A 14945-nucleotide genomic window follows, 5' to 3' on the forward strand; every position below is an offset into this window, starting at 1 on the left:
GCTGGGTCCCTGCGAGCCCCTGCGAGACGCTCTGGGAGCCGCGTGTGGCGGTATTTATAACGCGCGGCCCAGCGGTTTCACTTCCCCCTGTGGGACTCCCCACATCAGCGCTCTGTCTCTCTGTTTCCGCGCGGGAGCACGGCGCCTCCTCTAGTCGCACTGCGCTGGCCTGCATGAGCCTCACCGCTGCACAGCTGTGTGCAGAGCAGGTGCCCGGTCTCACAACACGCATGAGAAAGGGGCTCAGCTTTCAGTGGTTTATAAGATAATAATAATAATAATTATAACAAAAAAAAAAAAACAAATGGATTACACTTGAATCCTGTTCACCCTTGAAGGTCTGACCACTTCTCAGTTTGATTTAAGGAGCAAGACTCGTAACCGAAAGGTTGCTGGCTCGATCCCCGCTGGGATCCGCTGCACCCTTGGGCAGGGCACCCTTAACCCACACTTGCCTCAGCAAATATCCAGCTGTATAAATGGATAATGCTGTAAAGAACTGTAACCTATGTAAGTCGCTCTGGGTAAGAGCGTCTGGTAAATAAGGTAATGTAATATCCGTTTCCTAGACATGGGCAGTTCGCCTTAATGCAGGGAAATAGCCGTAATAGCAATAATAATGAAAATTATAATATTAATGATGGACAAATAGTGGAATGCAGTCAAACCCTGATCATACTTGAAAGATTTCAGATTTTTTTTTCCAGTTTAACTTGGTTCGTTTTAGGATTTCTAGGCATGTTTAGTTGAGCTCAGTTCAGTGTAATATAAATAATATGATGCATAGAAAACATACTGAAAGGTTTGTAAAGAGCTGTGGCAGTTACATTTACATTTACATTTATTCATTTGGCAGATGCTTTTATCCAAAGCGACTTATGAGGTACAATACAACACAAGCCAAAAACCATACGCAGTCAACAGTATTAGAAGTACTGCATGACAAAGTTCCAAAGGTTGGCCAGGCGAGGTACCAACTAGCAGGTAAAGCTAGCGAGTGTGTTAAGCCGTTACAACCAAACCATTACACCAACCCATTACGTTAAACTATTACAGCCAAACCATTACATCTTTTTTTATAAAGTTTAATAGTAGACAGGGGGAAAGTGTTTCAGGTGCTGAGGTGAGAACAGAAGAGCTTTGTCTTCACATGTTTTTTAAAGACAGAGAGGGACTCAGCAGAACGGATGAGGTGTGGAAGTTCATTCCACCACCGGGGGACAACGGTGGAGAAAGTCCTGGATAGTGATTTAACGCCATGATGCTATGGGATCACCAGGCGCCTTTTGGTGACAGAGTGTAGCCGTTGGGAGGGAACATAGGGTTGTAGCAGTGAGTTCAGGTACTTAGGAGCAGTTTTGATGGTCACCCTGTATACGAGCATCAAGGCCTTGAACATGATGCAGGAAGCTACAGGGAGCCAGTGGAGTTTGTTTATTGTTTATAGGATCCCCATTAGCCAAGCCCTACAGCCCCGTTATTCTTCCTGGGGTCTGAAAAGTAAAGAATCATAATAATCAAGTTAAAAATGCATTACATTGCAAGAGACATCATAAACAAACTACAAAGACACAAAATGAATTATTTGAATAAGAAGGACAAGCAGTAAAACACAATCATTGTGAAACACACTAAAAGAAGACTGGTCACATCAATCACATACTTTGTCAAGCATTTCACTTATGTTTTCAATACAGTTGACGTTCGAGCTTGGGGGTCTATAACAACAACCCACTAAGATGTCTTTTTGGTGAGGTAAATGAACTCTCAGCCATAGTACCGCGATTTCACCAGGCATGATATCCTCCCTTACTTTCACTGGAATGTAATCTTGAACATAAAATGCTACTCCACCGCCATAACAGTTTCTGTGTTTTGCAATATATGCTAAACCCAGGAATAGACATAGTAACGTCACTGAAGGTATTGTCAAGATGCGTCTCTTGACAAAATATGAACAGAGTTAGAAGTTAAAAAATCATGGATGTCATTCGCTTTGTTTCTTAGACTACAAATGTTGTAGTACCACCCGGCCACCAGTGTGCCACCTTTAAACTTTTCTTAGGTAGTCCTGCAATAATTGACATCTACATTAATAAAATGCTACATCCTTTTTTTTTCGTGTGTGTGTGTGTGTGTGTGTGTGTGTGTGTTGTCCATGCATGCATGTCAGCTGATAGATTGCTTAGATTGCTTAGATTGTTAGTTGATAGATAGGCTAACTGGAGTGAGACCAGTTTAGTCTGGTTTTGGATGATGGTATTCCGCAGCATGCGTGCAGACTGAGACTGGCAGCTGGAGTGATTCTCAGATCGACGCAGGGGGCAGGGTTGAGGCGATCTCATCCCAAACTGCCCCCGTGTGAATAGACGCTTGGCTCAGTCATGGGGAACAGCAACTGGAATCGTGAGTGACAGAGTGTCAGATCAGTGAGGTCACATATAAGGAAGACAGGGAGACCGAGTCAGTCAGATGCCCATAAAACATGCTGCTCTGCCAGCATTTGGCTAATGTTACACTCATTGTTCCCTGAAGGTAACATTGCCACTATAGCTACAGAACCTTGCTAAGTGAAACTTTCATTGTCTTAAGGCATAAAGTTAACTGTAAAATAATGTTAACATAATAACAGCTAGCTAAATTAGTTGTTTGATAGCATTACAGCCAGCCATCTTAAATGCTGGGCCATGAGGACAATCATAATCCAGTCTGTTTATCATCTGGAGAAGTATTTGTTTGGTGATATCTTTTGAAACAAGGACATCTTAGCTGAAATATACATTTACATTACAAATTTCTTCTGTCCGTCAAGAAGCATGTGTCATCAGTGGTTGAAATTTTCCAAAAGTCCAAATAAGAAACCGCATGCTGATTAATATCTGTTAATCACAGTTACAGTCTACGTGTTGGCGTGTGGGCGCGGTAGTGGTTTGCGCCTGGAATCCGTGACATTTTTACCACTACTGTCCTCCATGAGTAGATTGTGAGGTTCTTTCCTCGTGATTGAGACTGTTTTAATTTCCAGGAAACTGGTGATTAAGGGAAAGCCCCACGCAGCAGCCAAATTGAGAGGGGCGGGGCCAGGTTCCTCTGTGGCAATGCTGAGCCCCACCCTTTCCCCATGGTGCGAGAGCTTACAGCAACACGGCAGTGTTGGGCGGCAGTGTAGCATAGCGGTTAAGGAGCAGGACTCGTAACCGAAAGGTTGCCGGTTCGATCCCCGCTGGGACACTGCTGCTGTACCCTTGGGCAAGGTACTTAACCCATAGTTGCCTCAGTAAATATCCAGCTGTATAAATGGATAACATTGTAAAGAACTGTAACCTATGTACGTCGCTTTGGATAAAAGCATCTGCTAAATGAATGAATGTAAATGTAAATGAATTTAAACACGTGGCAGTGTTTACTGTGTAATACATAGCTGACCAGTCTAAAACGATCATGCTCTATCTTTTTTTTTTTTGGTCATCCATGACCAAATATGTTTGGTTGTGTGTCTCCCACAAAGCCCCCACCCTCCTTCATTACACCGTTGCACTGTGTTGATCAAGAACTGACAGTGTGAGTGAACTGTAAATCATGTAATTTATACTGAATGAGCACATGTGCCAGGCAGAGGGGATGTGCATGGGTTATTAGGCATCGCTGGCTGTTCCTGTCCGTTACATTAAAGTAGGGGGGGCGTCTCTGGCAGGTATGATCAAGCAGTTCCTGCGGGACGTGGACTGGGGCGAGCTGGACTATCTCATCGTGGACACGCCCCCCGGGACGTCGGACGAGCACCTGTCTGTCGTGCAGTACCTGAGCTCCGCCCACATCGATGGCGCAGTCATCATCACCACCCCTCAGGTAACCCCGCCCACAAAGAAGAGCTCCAGTCAAAATTGTATAATGCACACATCTTTATGACACCAGTATTAAACAGCAATATTATATTAGGATTTTGTTCTAGTCAATAATAATGTAATACTGTGTTATAAAGAGCATTGTTTATGCAGAGTTGAGAGACCAAGTGGGAATCCTGGCAGAAAAACCCTTGTTAGAAAGTTAGTTTCCCCTTATCTAAAGGCGCCCGTCATCTTACATTTCCCACACCAGGCCACTTGACGTGTAATTGAACGCTTCAGTAGAAAATTGCAGTAGGACAATGATAGCATATACCACTTTGACTACAGTCAAATGGCACATAGCCATAATGCAGAGAGAATGGGCCACGTCAAACTCATCATGCAAACATCTTGCAAAACGGACACCGTATTGGACAGGAGTGTAGATCGTAGGATCGGGTCACAGGAGCTGTAACCCGCCTTTAAGATGAGAGAGCTTTATTGTCTTCGTTCAGGACAACGGAATTACAGTTGCCTTTGCAGCCTTTACAGTTGCCAGTCCAAAAAAACGAATAAAAAGCAAATTAAGAAAATGTTATGTGTGGGAATTTGACAAACTTTTCATTTGAAAACTTGAACTTCCCTAAACATTTTTAGAGGCAATTGGTTTGGAATGGAAAATTTCATCATGGACCGGATGTCATAAGTTCTTAAAATGTCTTTCCCACCAATTCTGAGATGTGGTGACGTTTTGTTATGTAATACAGAAAAAGATCTAATATATTTTCAGCCATTGATTAGCAGCTCTGTCTGTGCTGTTTTTAATCAGCAGGCTCCTTTGTCTGGGGTGAACACGATTTACATTTGTGCATATTATCCATTATTATCCCAGTACATTATTTACTGAAGCGCTGTAAGTGATTCACTTAGCTTTATTATAACAGTGATGCCCCCCACCCCAAACTCAAGGTGACATCCTTCTGTCAAATTAGAAATTAGAATTGCGATTACCAGTGGTATATTGCATTGTCTCTAATTCAGATCATCCTCTAGTCTTTCCAAGAATTCAGTTAACATACAGACATGAGTATTTTATTTTTGATGACTTTTCTGAACAGTGGAACAGTTTTAATTTCAGTTCTGATTTCATGACATAATGCTGAACTGACATGCATAGCAGGCACCTACACTTAGGGAAAGTGGGCTCTTTTTGCATATGGTCCATTTATCTGTTTATCCATTGCAGCAGGGATATCATCTGAAGCAAATGAAGTGCTTTGCTCTAGGTGGAAATAGCAGTGACCCACTCTAGAAGTGCAAAAGTCTAGTTACAAGGTTAGTTCCCAGATCAGTCAGGGCAATGGCATTTTTGCCATTGTTATCCTGAAATCGCATAACACAGATATGAAACTGACCTGTTCTCAACAGCACGCCTCCCTAGTACAAGACACTGGCACCAGTTTTCCTTTGGTTTGGTAGTTTTTACATGCTGGCCTGTTCATTAGGATTTGTTTTGTTGCTGTGCAGGAAGTGTCCCTCCAGGATGTGAGGAAGGAGATCCGTTTTTGCCAGAAGGTCAAGCTGCCGATCATCGGCGTGGTGGAGAACATGAGTGGCTTTGTTTGTCCCAAGTGCAAGGTAAAAAAAAACGCCAAACAAAATCCGCTTGCGCCCGCTCTGGGGGGTTTCCACAGCCCTACAGTCCTGTTCGCACGGCCCATAATTGTTTCCTCATTCCTCATATTTATGCAGTTTTTAATGTGACACATTTCCTTGTTTGGTTATCTCCCCGGTATTGTCGATAAAGCACAGTCAACCCTTTTAAAATGTTTTCCGTTGTACTAGAGGGTGTGCTGGTCAAATCATCCAGAAAAAGTTATATTTGGTTGTTTTTCATGAACTGCTGCTACATGAAAGCCTATTTATATCTGCTGACAGTTTCACACGTACACATATATAATTATACTGGATGTTGTAAGCATGTCTGACATTGTTAACAGCAGATAAATAATAAAATAAGGCATAAAACAAAAATAATAAACCATAATGTTATGAGCCACCACATATATTTAATTTGCCTAATTTTTTGTTTATGCTTAAAAGTCCTTGCGTGGGGTGGGGTCTGTGTAAAGTAGTCTAGGCTGTTCAAATGTATTGTTTACAACAATGGTGAAATTGTCACAGAAAAGTGGAAATCTCAGGAAAAATAAAATGGCAGACTCAGGTAACTGAAATTTGGACACCTCTTCCAACAGAACACCTCCCAGATCTTCCCTCCCACGACGGGAGGGGCGGAGAAAATGTGTGCAGACCTGAGCCTCCCTCTTCTGGGGCGAGTTCCCCTGGATCCCCGGATAGGTACCTGTCCCCCCTCTCAGTCCCCATGTCTGACCTCACAAAGCTGGTGCCTTCATTGGCTGTGATTCCACAGCTCTAACTGCACGTTCAGGTGCACGTATGCACGTGCGTTCAGCACACTCACTCTTTCACTTCTCTCAGTGGGTGCATTTAGGGTGCCAAGTCTTCTCGACACTGATAGAGTTAAACCTGGTAACCAGCTAACCACCTGCGGAAGCCACCAGAATGACAGGGACTGCAGTCAAGGCTGATCTAGAACAGGTCCTGATTTAAAATGGACTAGCGTAACAACAGTTTATGCTGTAAGATTTTTATTGTGCAAGGGAATCAATAAGGCCAGCCTGACTGAAAAATGGATTTAGTTTGGTGTGCATATTACAGTTTAGTTAGAGGGGAGTCCATGCCTGTGCAGCCTATTCTATGGTGCACTAGCCCATGCCTGACTTTGTCTCTGCTAGTGCTGCGTGGTGATCTCCTCCCACTCCCTGTCTTTGAAAGAGACGGACTGCGAAAGCTGGCCGAGTCTTTATGAAGCCGGTCTGAGCAGCGCGAGGCGGGGAGAAGGCTTCTCCCCTCACCTCCGCGCCGCGAGCTTCCCCTTAACCCCTCTCAGAAAGTGAGACCAAACGCGGCGCGGCCGGCAGGCTTCAGCGATTTCCATTTCCCTTTTCGCCCTCCGCCTGACTTCCCGATTTCTGTCTCGAAGGAAGAAGCTGCGACGAGGGAAAGTCGTTCCTCTCGGAGGTTCCCGAGTCCCCAGCGGCCGCCGCCTACCAGAGCATCATACAGAGTAAGTCAGGGACGCCCTCGCTCTGCACGTAGCTGCGTATCGGGGGGGAACCCTCATCCTGGGCAAGTCTGACTTTTCCCCCTTTGACAGCTGGAGGCGGACCTAAGCAATGCATTTCAACCATGTGGGATTCAAACCCGCGCCCTTGTGGCTGTGCCACCATGCCACACTGTCACTCCTTTTGCAGTGCACGCATACACTATGAACAGGAATGCACGAACGTCTTGTTGTGTTCTTATTCCAGATCTACCAACAGTTTACATATCCACATTAGCATACAGTATTCTTAACTCAGTACCGGTGTCTAATTAGCGTGAATAGGATTAATGTACTTTCAGTGTACATGCTTTTTTTAAAATAATAAGAATACTAATAATGTAGCATACAATGTTATTGGATCAAAATGACTGCTTATTCAGTTTGAAAAGGGTTAGATTCAATGTGAAAAGAGGAGGCAGAGCATCTGGCGATAGCACACTGCTTTTGCTAACTTTTTTTAACCTCTGATTTTTGGGAACTGGGCTTGTCTGCAGCTGGTTTCTGGTTTGAGTCCCAGCTGGGCCGCCGCTGCTGTGCCCTTGGGTGAGGCGCTTGAAGCTTAACTGCTTCAGCGAATGTCCAGCTGGGTTAAAGGGGTGAAGTGTGTCCTCTTCAGTGGGCCACTGTGCTCCCAGCTGGATGTTGCGTAACTCAAAGAAAAGGAAAGAAATGCATTCCCAAAATATTTTCAGTGATTGTTTTCTAAATTGTCATTGCCCTTATTATTATTATTATTGTTATTATTATTATTATTGTTATTATTATTATTATTAGTTGTAGTGGTAGTGGTAGTGGTAGTAGTAGTATAAATAATAGTAATGTATTAATTTCGCAATCCATTAAAATCTGGTGAGTTGTTAGTTTTCTAGATTTTTGGCACCAGTGTAGAAAATTATTCAATACTTCAGATACACGGTTTTCAAGACCACATAAAGATCTCACTCATTTCATAAGCGCGGATCCAAGCGATCTTTTACATCTCTGTCCAAGAGCAGATGCACACGTTGGTACGTGCATGCGTGACGTCTTTATAAAACGCCACCCATTCTAAATAGGCGTATGAAAGTGGAAATGGCATTTTAACAGGGAAGTGGTCTCACGTCAGCGAGGGCCGGGTGCACAGGGGACGAATTTCAGCAGAAAAGCATCACACAGATGCAGAGACGGCAGCAACTTCTCCATCTGCTGTGTTAAAGGCCACCAGGCGCTGTCCCCCAAAATGCAGTCAGCACCTTACAACTGGAAGCTTGTCTTAAATTTATCACTCCGCGTGTGTACCCAGTTAGAGCTTGAGTTTGACTAGAACCTTTGAGGAGAAAAAGTAGTGAACCCCAGGGGAGGTTTTTAGCAGGATCTGCCTACCATGCCTCCGAGCTGACCGCCCTCAATTGGGGTACATCCAAACAAGCACTTTCCCTGGGTTCTAGCTCCTGGTAGGATCGGCTTATATGCCTTACTCATAGCAATGCTAATAAGGAAGTGAAGATGTATTCACGTGTTGCGCCCGCTGTTATTAAAATGCCATGGCCACACTAAAAAGGATCCCAGCACTGCGCTCCTTTAAAGGGGTATTTCTGTTCTTATGGTGCATTTCCTGTGCCATTACCCTGTTCTTTTCTCATTAACAGGTATCAAAGAGTACTGCTTGTCTCGCATCCAGGAAGATGGAAACACCGACTAGAGTTCTGCCCTTAGTTTAGGAGTTTGTATGTGAAAGACGGGGTTGAGAATGTGCCTCAAAGCATGACACAAAGCCAGGTCCTCAAGATCGCAAAAATGGATGGATTACCACCTCATTCAGGGGCTGTCTTTCAAGCCAATGTCAAATGACTTTGTCTTTAACTGTGAACGAGCAGTTGCTGAAGCGTGGAGTTTTGTTGTTTAATTATTTGATAATTTCAGAGTATTTCCTGATGAATCTCAGTGACCACCAAACTGCAAGTGTCAGCAAAAGCAACACGTAGACCAGTCATAGATACGGAACAACCAGAATTGTGGTTAGAGTGGATACAGGCTGGAATGAGATGCTGTGACCACAGCATTACAAGCTGAGTTGTTATATCCAAATCATTATCTGTATATCCAAAAAAAGGCAATATACTGCTTTATTGCAGGCATTTGTCATTTTCAGATAATGTCTATCTCCAGGCAGAGCAGATGTGAGAAGTAGATTAAATGATCATAATTTATGTAATATTTGAAGATTATATGCTGATTTACCGGTGTGAGTGTCTCTGAACTGCACTGGTTTTGTGTAGAAGATGACCTCACTTCTGACCTTTCAGATAATCACATGGTATCCCGTTCTATGCACTATATAGGCTAGTCATGTTAACTTGCTTCTGTATACTATGTGTATATATTGGCTTTTTTAATCTTTATTTTGTTACATTCACACAAGAACAACAAATAAATGATAATAATTTAACTTGAATCAAATATTCATTTTTTTGGTCTCTTTTTTTACTGATTTACTATGATGTAAAATTTATTGTGGCTGAAATCTACAAGCTGTGACTTATCATTTGTGGTATGTTGCAAGAGTCTGGGTTACTGTCTTGTACTTGAACCACATTGATTTTATCAACATATCAGTTGCCTGAATTGGTTATTGGAAACTCAGACAACATTTCGGTATTAATGGCAGCCATCATAAGAGTTTATAGCAGAAACATATCAATCAGTGGTAGCTGATGAGCTGAATTGAAATAAATTATTACATTGTTAATTTAGGAAAGTAAATGCAAACAGTTGAAGCTGATGATGGATTTGAAATTAATCAAGCCTCCTCTGTTTCCAGCTCACCAGTCGCCACTGATATCAATATATGGCAATCAAGAGTATAGTCAAAATGTCTTATTTTTATAATAGATGGAATATATTACAAAATATCAATCACGTCCTCTTCTGTGCGCCACAAATTGTGTAAACTGTTCTCATAATGCATCCAAATTTATAATGTGTTTTACCATATCTGCCTTACAATACTTCCTGTATGAATATAACATTAGTTCACAAATGTTGTATGTGCTGGAAATTGAAAGAATAATTCATTCACTTGAGGCAGTGTAATCTGAAATGTTTTCAAAGGGCACTTAACCAATATAAAGCCAAGTGGAATGTAGTACCCTTACATTGAATACAGTGATGTTCTGTCATCTTTTAAGTGAAGATGGCACAAGCTCTGGTGGAAAGATTTAATAGAATTTGATTATACTGTGTCGAAAACTTCCTATCGAAAACTGTCACTTTTAATCAGTGACTTGGAGAAAAAAAATCACATATACTGTGGCGGAAACAAGTCAAAGGATGTCAAATGGTTACTGCTACTGAGTAGTCAGTGATAATTGATGGTCTTCCACAGAGATCTACAGTCGAATAGCCCTCGTGTTGCTTTAGCTGCTATGAATCTTTCTGGCATGTGTTCCTGCTGGCAGTTCATGATTCATTTCTGTGCATGCCATCTAAGCATGGAAATTAAATATATCAGACATTTGTTATGTTTCTATTGAGTAAAATTATATTGCGATAATTACTGTTATCGTTTTATTGCCCAGCCCTACTTACAGCTATTAAAAGGAAAAGCATTTTAATTTACTATCACAAGCAGGGCTAACGTTGGCTATCTAGACTAAGATGTCAATAAAAATGTATGCCTGGTTTCTTGTCTGGTTCGTGCAGCACACTTAAAAGAAAGTGTATTTCTCAAAATTATGTTGTAGAATGTAGATTATTCCCCAAAAACCTGAATAGTCTTTCCAACCTTCCCTAATGAATTTAAGGTGGGAGTAACCGACGTTAACTCTAGCTATTTATTAAATTAGCGAATGTTACTATCGTCCAGTAACGCTAGTAACACTCTGCTCCAACGATAACTACTATGCAATAGATAAACTATTCGTTCATCACATTACCTCTGTCTGTTTCCTGTTTTTCCACCTCTTTGATGCGCTAGGGTGAGGCTACGGGCAACCCAGAAAATAGGCTATGTAGTTACATTGTTGTGGGCTTTTTTGTAATATTTCAAAATAATAGTATTAAAATAGTAGGCCCTATTTGTAAAAAAATAGTAAAAGTTAAAATTTAAAAAAAAAAATTTTCTTCCCTCATTTGGGGGGCCCCTATGGATGCACGGTGCCCCTAGCTTTCACCCATACCGCCTATACCATGGGCTGGGTCTGTTAGGCACACACTCTTACAGTGTTCAAAACCAGACTCGACACACTGCCAGACACACCCCCGGGCCTGGTGCTGGGGGCCCCAGCTGAGCTCTCAATTCATTAGGGTTGATTGAGCTGTTAAATGAGTACTTACCTCTATTCCATCAAAATATCTGCTGTCAGTTCTGTTATGGATTGTTGGAAATGGATGTTTGCTCTAACAGAAACATACATGCAAGATATGTCTGTAAGGTATTACGATCCAGCTGAGTCCCTTAAACAAATCAGTGACACAAACAAGCATTTACCTTAATTAGCTGTTGAATGGGGTCTAGAGCAAGAAACTGAACAATGAATAATACCTTTTTTACCAAGCAAACAACTTGAACAAACCACTTTCCTTTTACTCGTATCATGTCTGTCCTTATTAGACAAATCTTTCACGATTTATATGTGTGTGTGTCTTAAAGAGCAGGGTTCAGCAAACAGCTCAAGCCTAAAATAAATAAAAAGAAGGACTGGGAAACACTGGTCTGGACTATAAACAAAGTGACGAGCCTTGCAGGGCTGAATGGCCTGTTATTCAGCTTCTTCTGCTTTTGCATAATGAACTGAAACAAAAGTAGGGCATGTGTAAGAATGCGCTCCTTGGCCAAACCCACGTGGTCAGAACTGGTTAATGAGAATTGGTAACTTCGCTCTCTCCCAGTCCAGTCATTCGGAGGAGACTGCACACCGGCCACGGCCAGCTGCACAGCCAGAAGCAGCAGCAGCACAACTGCTCTAGCCCAGAGCATGTTTTTTAATCCCCTCTGAGTCAGACAGGGAGTGCTTACTTTCGGTTTTATTTCCGTTTAACCAGTCACGGGCATGCTGGCTCTAGCCCTTTTGGCACTTGCCCACTTGCCAACTTGCCTCCTGCTGCCAGCGGTTTGGTGTGGTAGCGGGGCAAGAGGTTGACCCTTTTTTATTTTTTTTTTAATAAACCAGGTATAAAAAGAAGTGCACCGCTCTCTGTGTGTATTTGTTCAGGCCTACGCAGGTGTCCAAGTCAGATTTAAATAGTTCATTATTAACAGCTCTCTGTAAGATGCCCCAGCCACTTAGATGGTTGCCATTACCCTACATTGCCTTACCTGCTTCCCAGAGAGCTGCAGGGACAGGTACAGGCAAATGGGTGATTTGACCAGTTGAAGGTCAGTCTTGGTGTAAATCAAGAATGGAGGACCCAGAAAGAAATATGCCTCTCTTACATGGAACCCCACAGCAATTCGCACCACCACATCCACTGTGTCAGAAATACAGACGTCAACCATACCGTTGAGTCCGGGACAGTGGACGCAGGTCAGGGGAGTTTCATTGCTGTATTATTTCGGCTTTGGTGGAATGGGATTTCGTCACAGAGACGCCTGTGAACAAGGACCGGCCAGCACCTCGTCACTGGAGATCCCCTAGATTCAGCGTGGTTGAGAAACCTCGGCAATCCAACAAACTCATGGCCCCACACGGAATAAAGGACGCAGACTCTTGCAACCCAGAGACTTAACTTTAACCTCAGTGTGTGTGGTTACGTAACAATTCATTTGAAAACTGTCATCATCATCACCTTTCCCTTTTCCATTTGCAGTAGTATTTTGTGACATATTCTGTACAGAGGTTGAATTATTGCAGTATATTGTTTCTGATAGAAGGGTAGCAGCCCTTCAGTTCCTGGGTGGGGACAGCTGCTGTAGCCTTGGGCATGGTGCCTAATCCACATTGCCTCAGTAAATATACAGCTGTATAAATGGATAACATGCAGAAATTGTATGCTATGCAACTCACGCTTGGGAAGAGCATCTGCTAAGCAACTGTAATGCCGTGTATTTTTCTGACTTTGGAGCTCAGCTGGTAAAAAAAAGGTTTATGTTGATAACATTTAGACTCATTAAATGCTAAAATATTCTTGTTACTGCTTGTTACTGATCTGTGGCCCTCAATACATAACAAAGCAAGATGCTTCCACATTTTCAGTTCCATCTGTGAAATACAGGATGGAATATTTTCGAAGGAGACGGCAGTGTGTAATTTTAGGTTTTATTTACTAACAATTCTGTTGGACTTACATTTGTACACTCATTTTATTTGCTACTTGCAAAGAGAAGTGGTTGCTTTTTTTTCTTTTTTTTGTTCAAGATTCCAAACAGTTCAGATTTTGCTCAAAGAACAATCCTTTGTCTGATAAAACCACAATGAGACTTAATTTCAATTCTGCTTTCTGCCTTTTTTGATCACAAGACTAGTGGATCTTGTTTCTTTTATTTCCCTCATTGAGCTTCCTTCACATGAAACCCGTATTTAACCCTTTCGCACATACGGTCAAACCGGTATGATTACCCCCTCCCGCGCATATGGTCAAGCCAGTGTGATTAGAACACTAGATTTGAAAAATTGGAAAAATTCTAGCTAACATTAGCTTTGAGGAAACAGTGATTTAACATTACAAAGTATAGCAAATGCGGTGGTGAACTATGAGAAGTTTAATAATGATAATTAAAACATAGCGAACCATGTAACGTAACACGTGTGTTACCTAGCATAAAATAAGTCATGCTGAGGGGCAGTTGGAAATATTTAAAAACTTACATATGAAAGGGTTCAAGTGGTAAGGACCAGGGCTTGCAACTCAAATTCTCCAGTGAGGTTCTGCCATCAAGCTCTTGGACAGGGTACTTAAGTTTCTGATAAGACCTCAGAAAATGTTTATCTGCATACCTGGATGAGAAGTATTGAATTAATACACTTATGTTCTATTGTGCTGGTAGTCACTCTGGATCAGAGCGTCTGCTAAATGCAAAGTAAAATGTAAAGTAAAATAGTGTAAGCTATGTAAACTATTACCCTGTAGGCTATGTAAGTTGCTCCAGGTAATGGCCTCTGCCAATCAGGTGGAGTGAGTGGTGCAATTGAACCATAAGGCAAACTGCCAGAGAATGGAAAAACCCAAACATTGGCTCTGTGCCTGTGGGGAATTTCTACACTACAACTTGCATAATCATTTGGACATCTGCACTGGCCCATCTAAAGCTACACTGTAAGGTAGTGATGTAATATGTTTTGGTGGTGGACGGGTACATGCTCGGCAAAACTGACGCTGTAAAAAGTCCCCAAAAAAACGCAGGCAGCTCTCCTGGGATGTTGAACCAAATGGCTGGGCTCTGTAGGCTCTGTCGTTTCCCCTTTGATGTATTTCCTCAAATTTCCTCCTAGTGTATTTACTCAAAGAGGTTTCTTTGTCATTTTGTCTCTTCTATGCTGATACCCCCTCGACATTGATTGCACCGTCTCTTTTTCGCTGCTAAACCTTTCTGAACGTGGTCTTTGAGGCTGTGCAATTTTTCCTAATGTTTTCTTTTTCTGACAGTAACTTTTTGTGTAATGTACTTGACCATATTCTTGCGTAAAGTTGTTGATGATATTCTTGTTTATGTCCACTGATTACCAAATATACAATAAATATCTACTAATTATGCTGTATTAACTGACGTATATTAGATATTGATTATTTAGCCATAACAGATTTCATAATGCTGTTGGGGCTGCTTTACACAATTATAGCAATAGCAATAGAAAATGTGTGAAGTGTTCATTCTCCATACTCTCATATCCCTTTGTTTAATCTAATGACTTCAGATGATTCCTTCAGATGACCATTCTTAGAGAGGTATGCATCCTGTATTCTGCACATTGTGTCTGATATCAGGAAATAGATATTGTTTGTTTGTGACACAC

General features: G+C 42.0%; 1 protein-coding gene across 1 annotated transcript in view; it reads left to right on the forward strand.

Annotated features, from left to right (window-relative positions):
* The window catches only part of nubp1 (nucleotide binding protein 1 (MinD homolog, E. coli)), a 28147-nt gene extending 18735 nt beyond the window's left edge, over positions 1-9412 (forward strand). Inside the window, exons 7-11 of the mRNA XM_036553468.1 lie at positions 3695-3849; positions 5355-5465; positions 6083-6185; positions 6892-6975; positions 8643-9412. Coding sequence (XP_036409361.1) covers positions 3695-3849; positions 5355-5465; positions 6083-6185; positions 6892-6975; positions 8643-8695 — 506 coding nt within the window. The 3' untranslated portion in view covers positions 8696-9412. The remainder of the gene's footprint in view (positions 1-3694; positions 3850-5354; positions 5466-6082; positions 6186-6891; positions 6976-8642) is intronic.
* The last annotated feature ends 5533 nt before the right edge of the window (positions 9413-14945 follow it).

The sequence above is a fragment of the Megalops cyprinoides genome, chromosome 19 (genome assembly GCF_013368585.1).
Source record: "Megalops cyprinoides isolate fMegCyp1 chromosome 19, fMegCyp1.pri, whole genome shotgun sequence".
NCBI lineage: Eukaryota > Metazoa > Chordata > Actinopteri > Elopiformes > Megalopidae > Megalops > Megalops cyprinoides.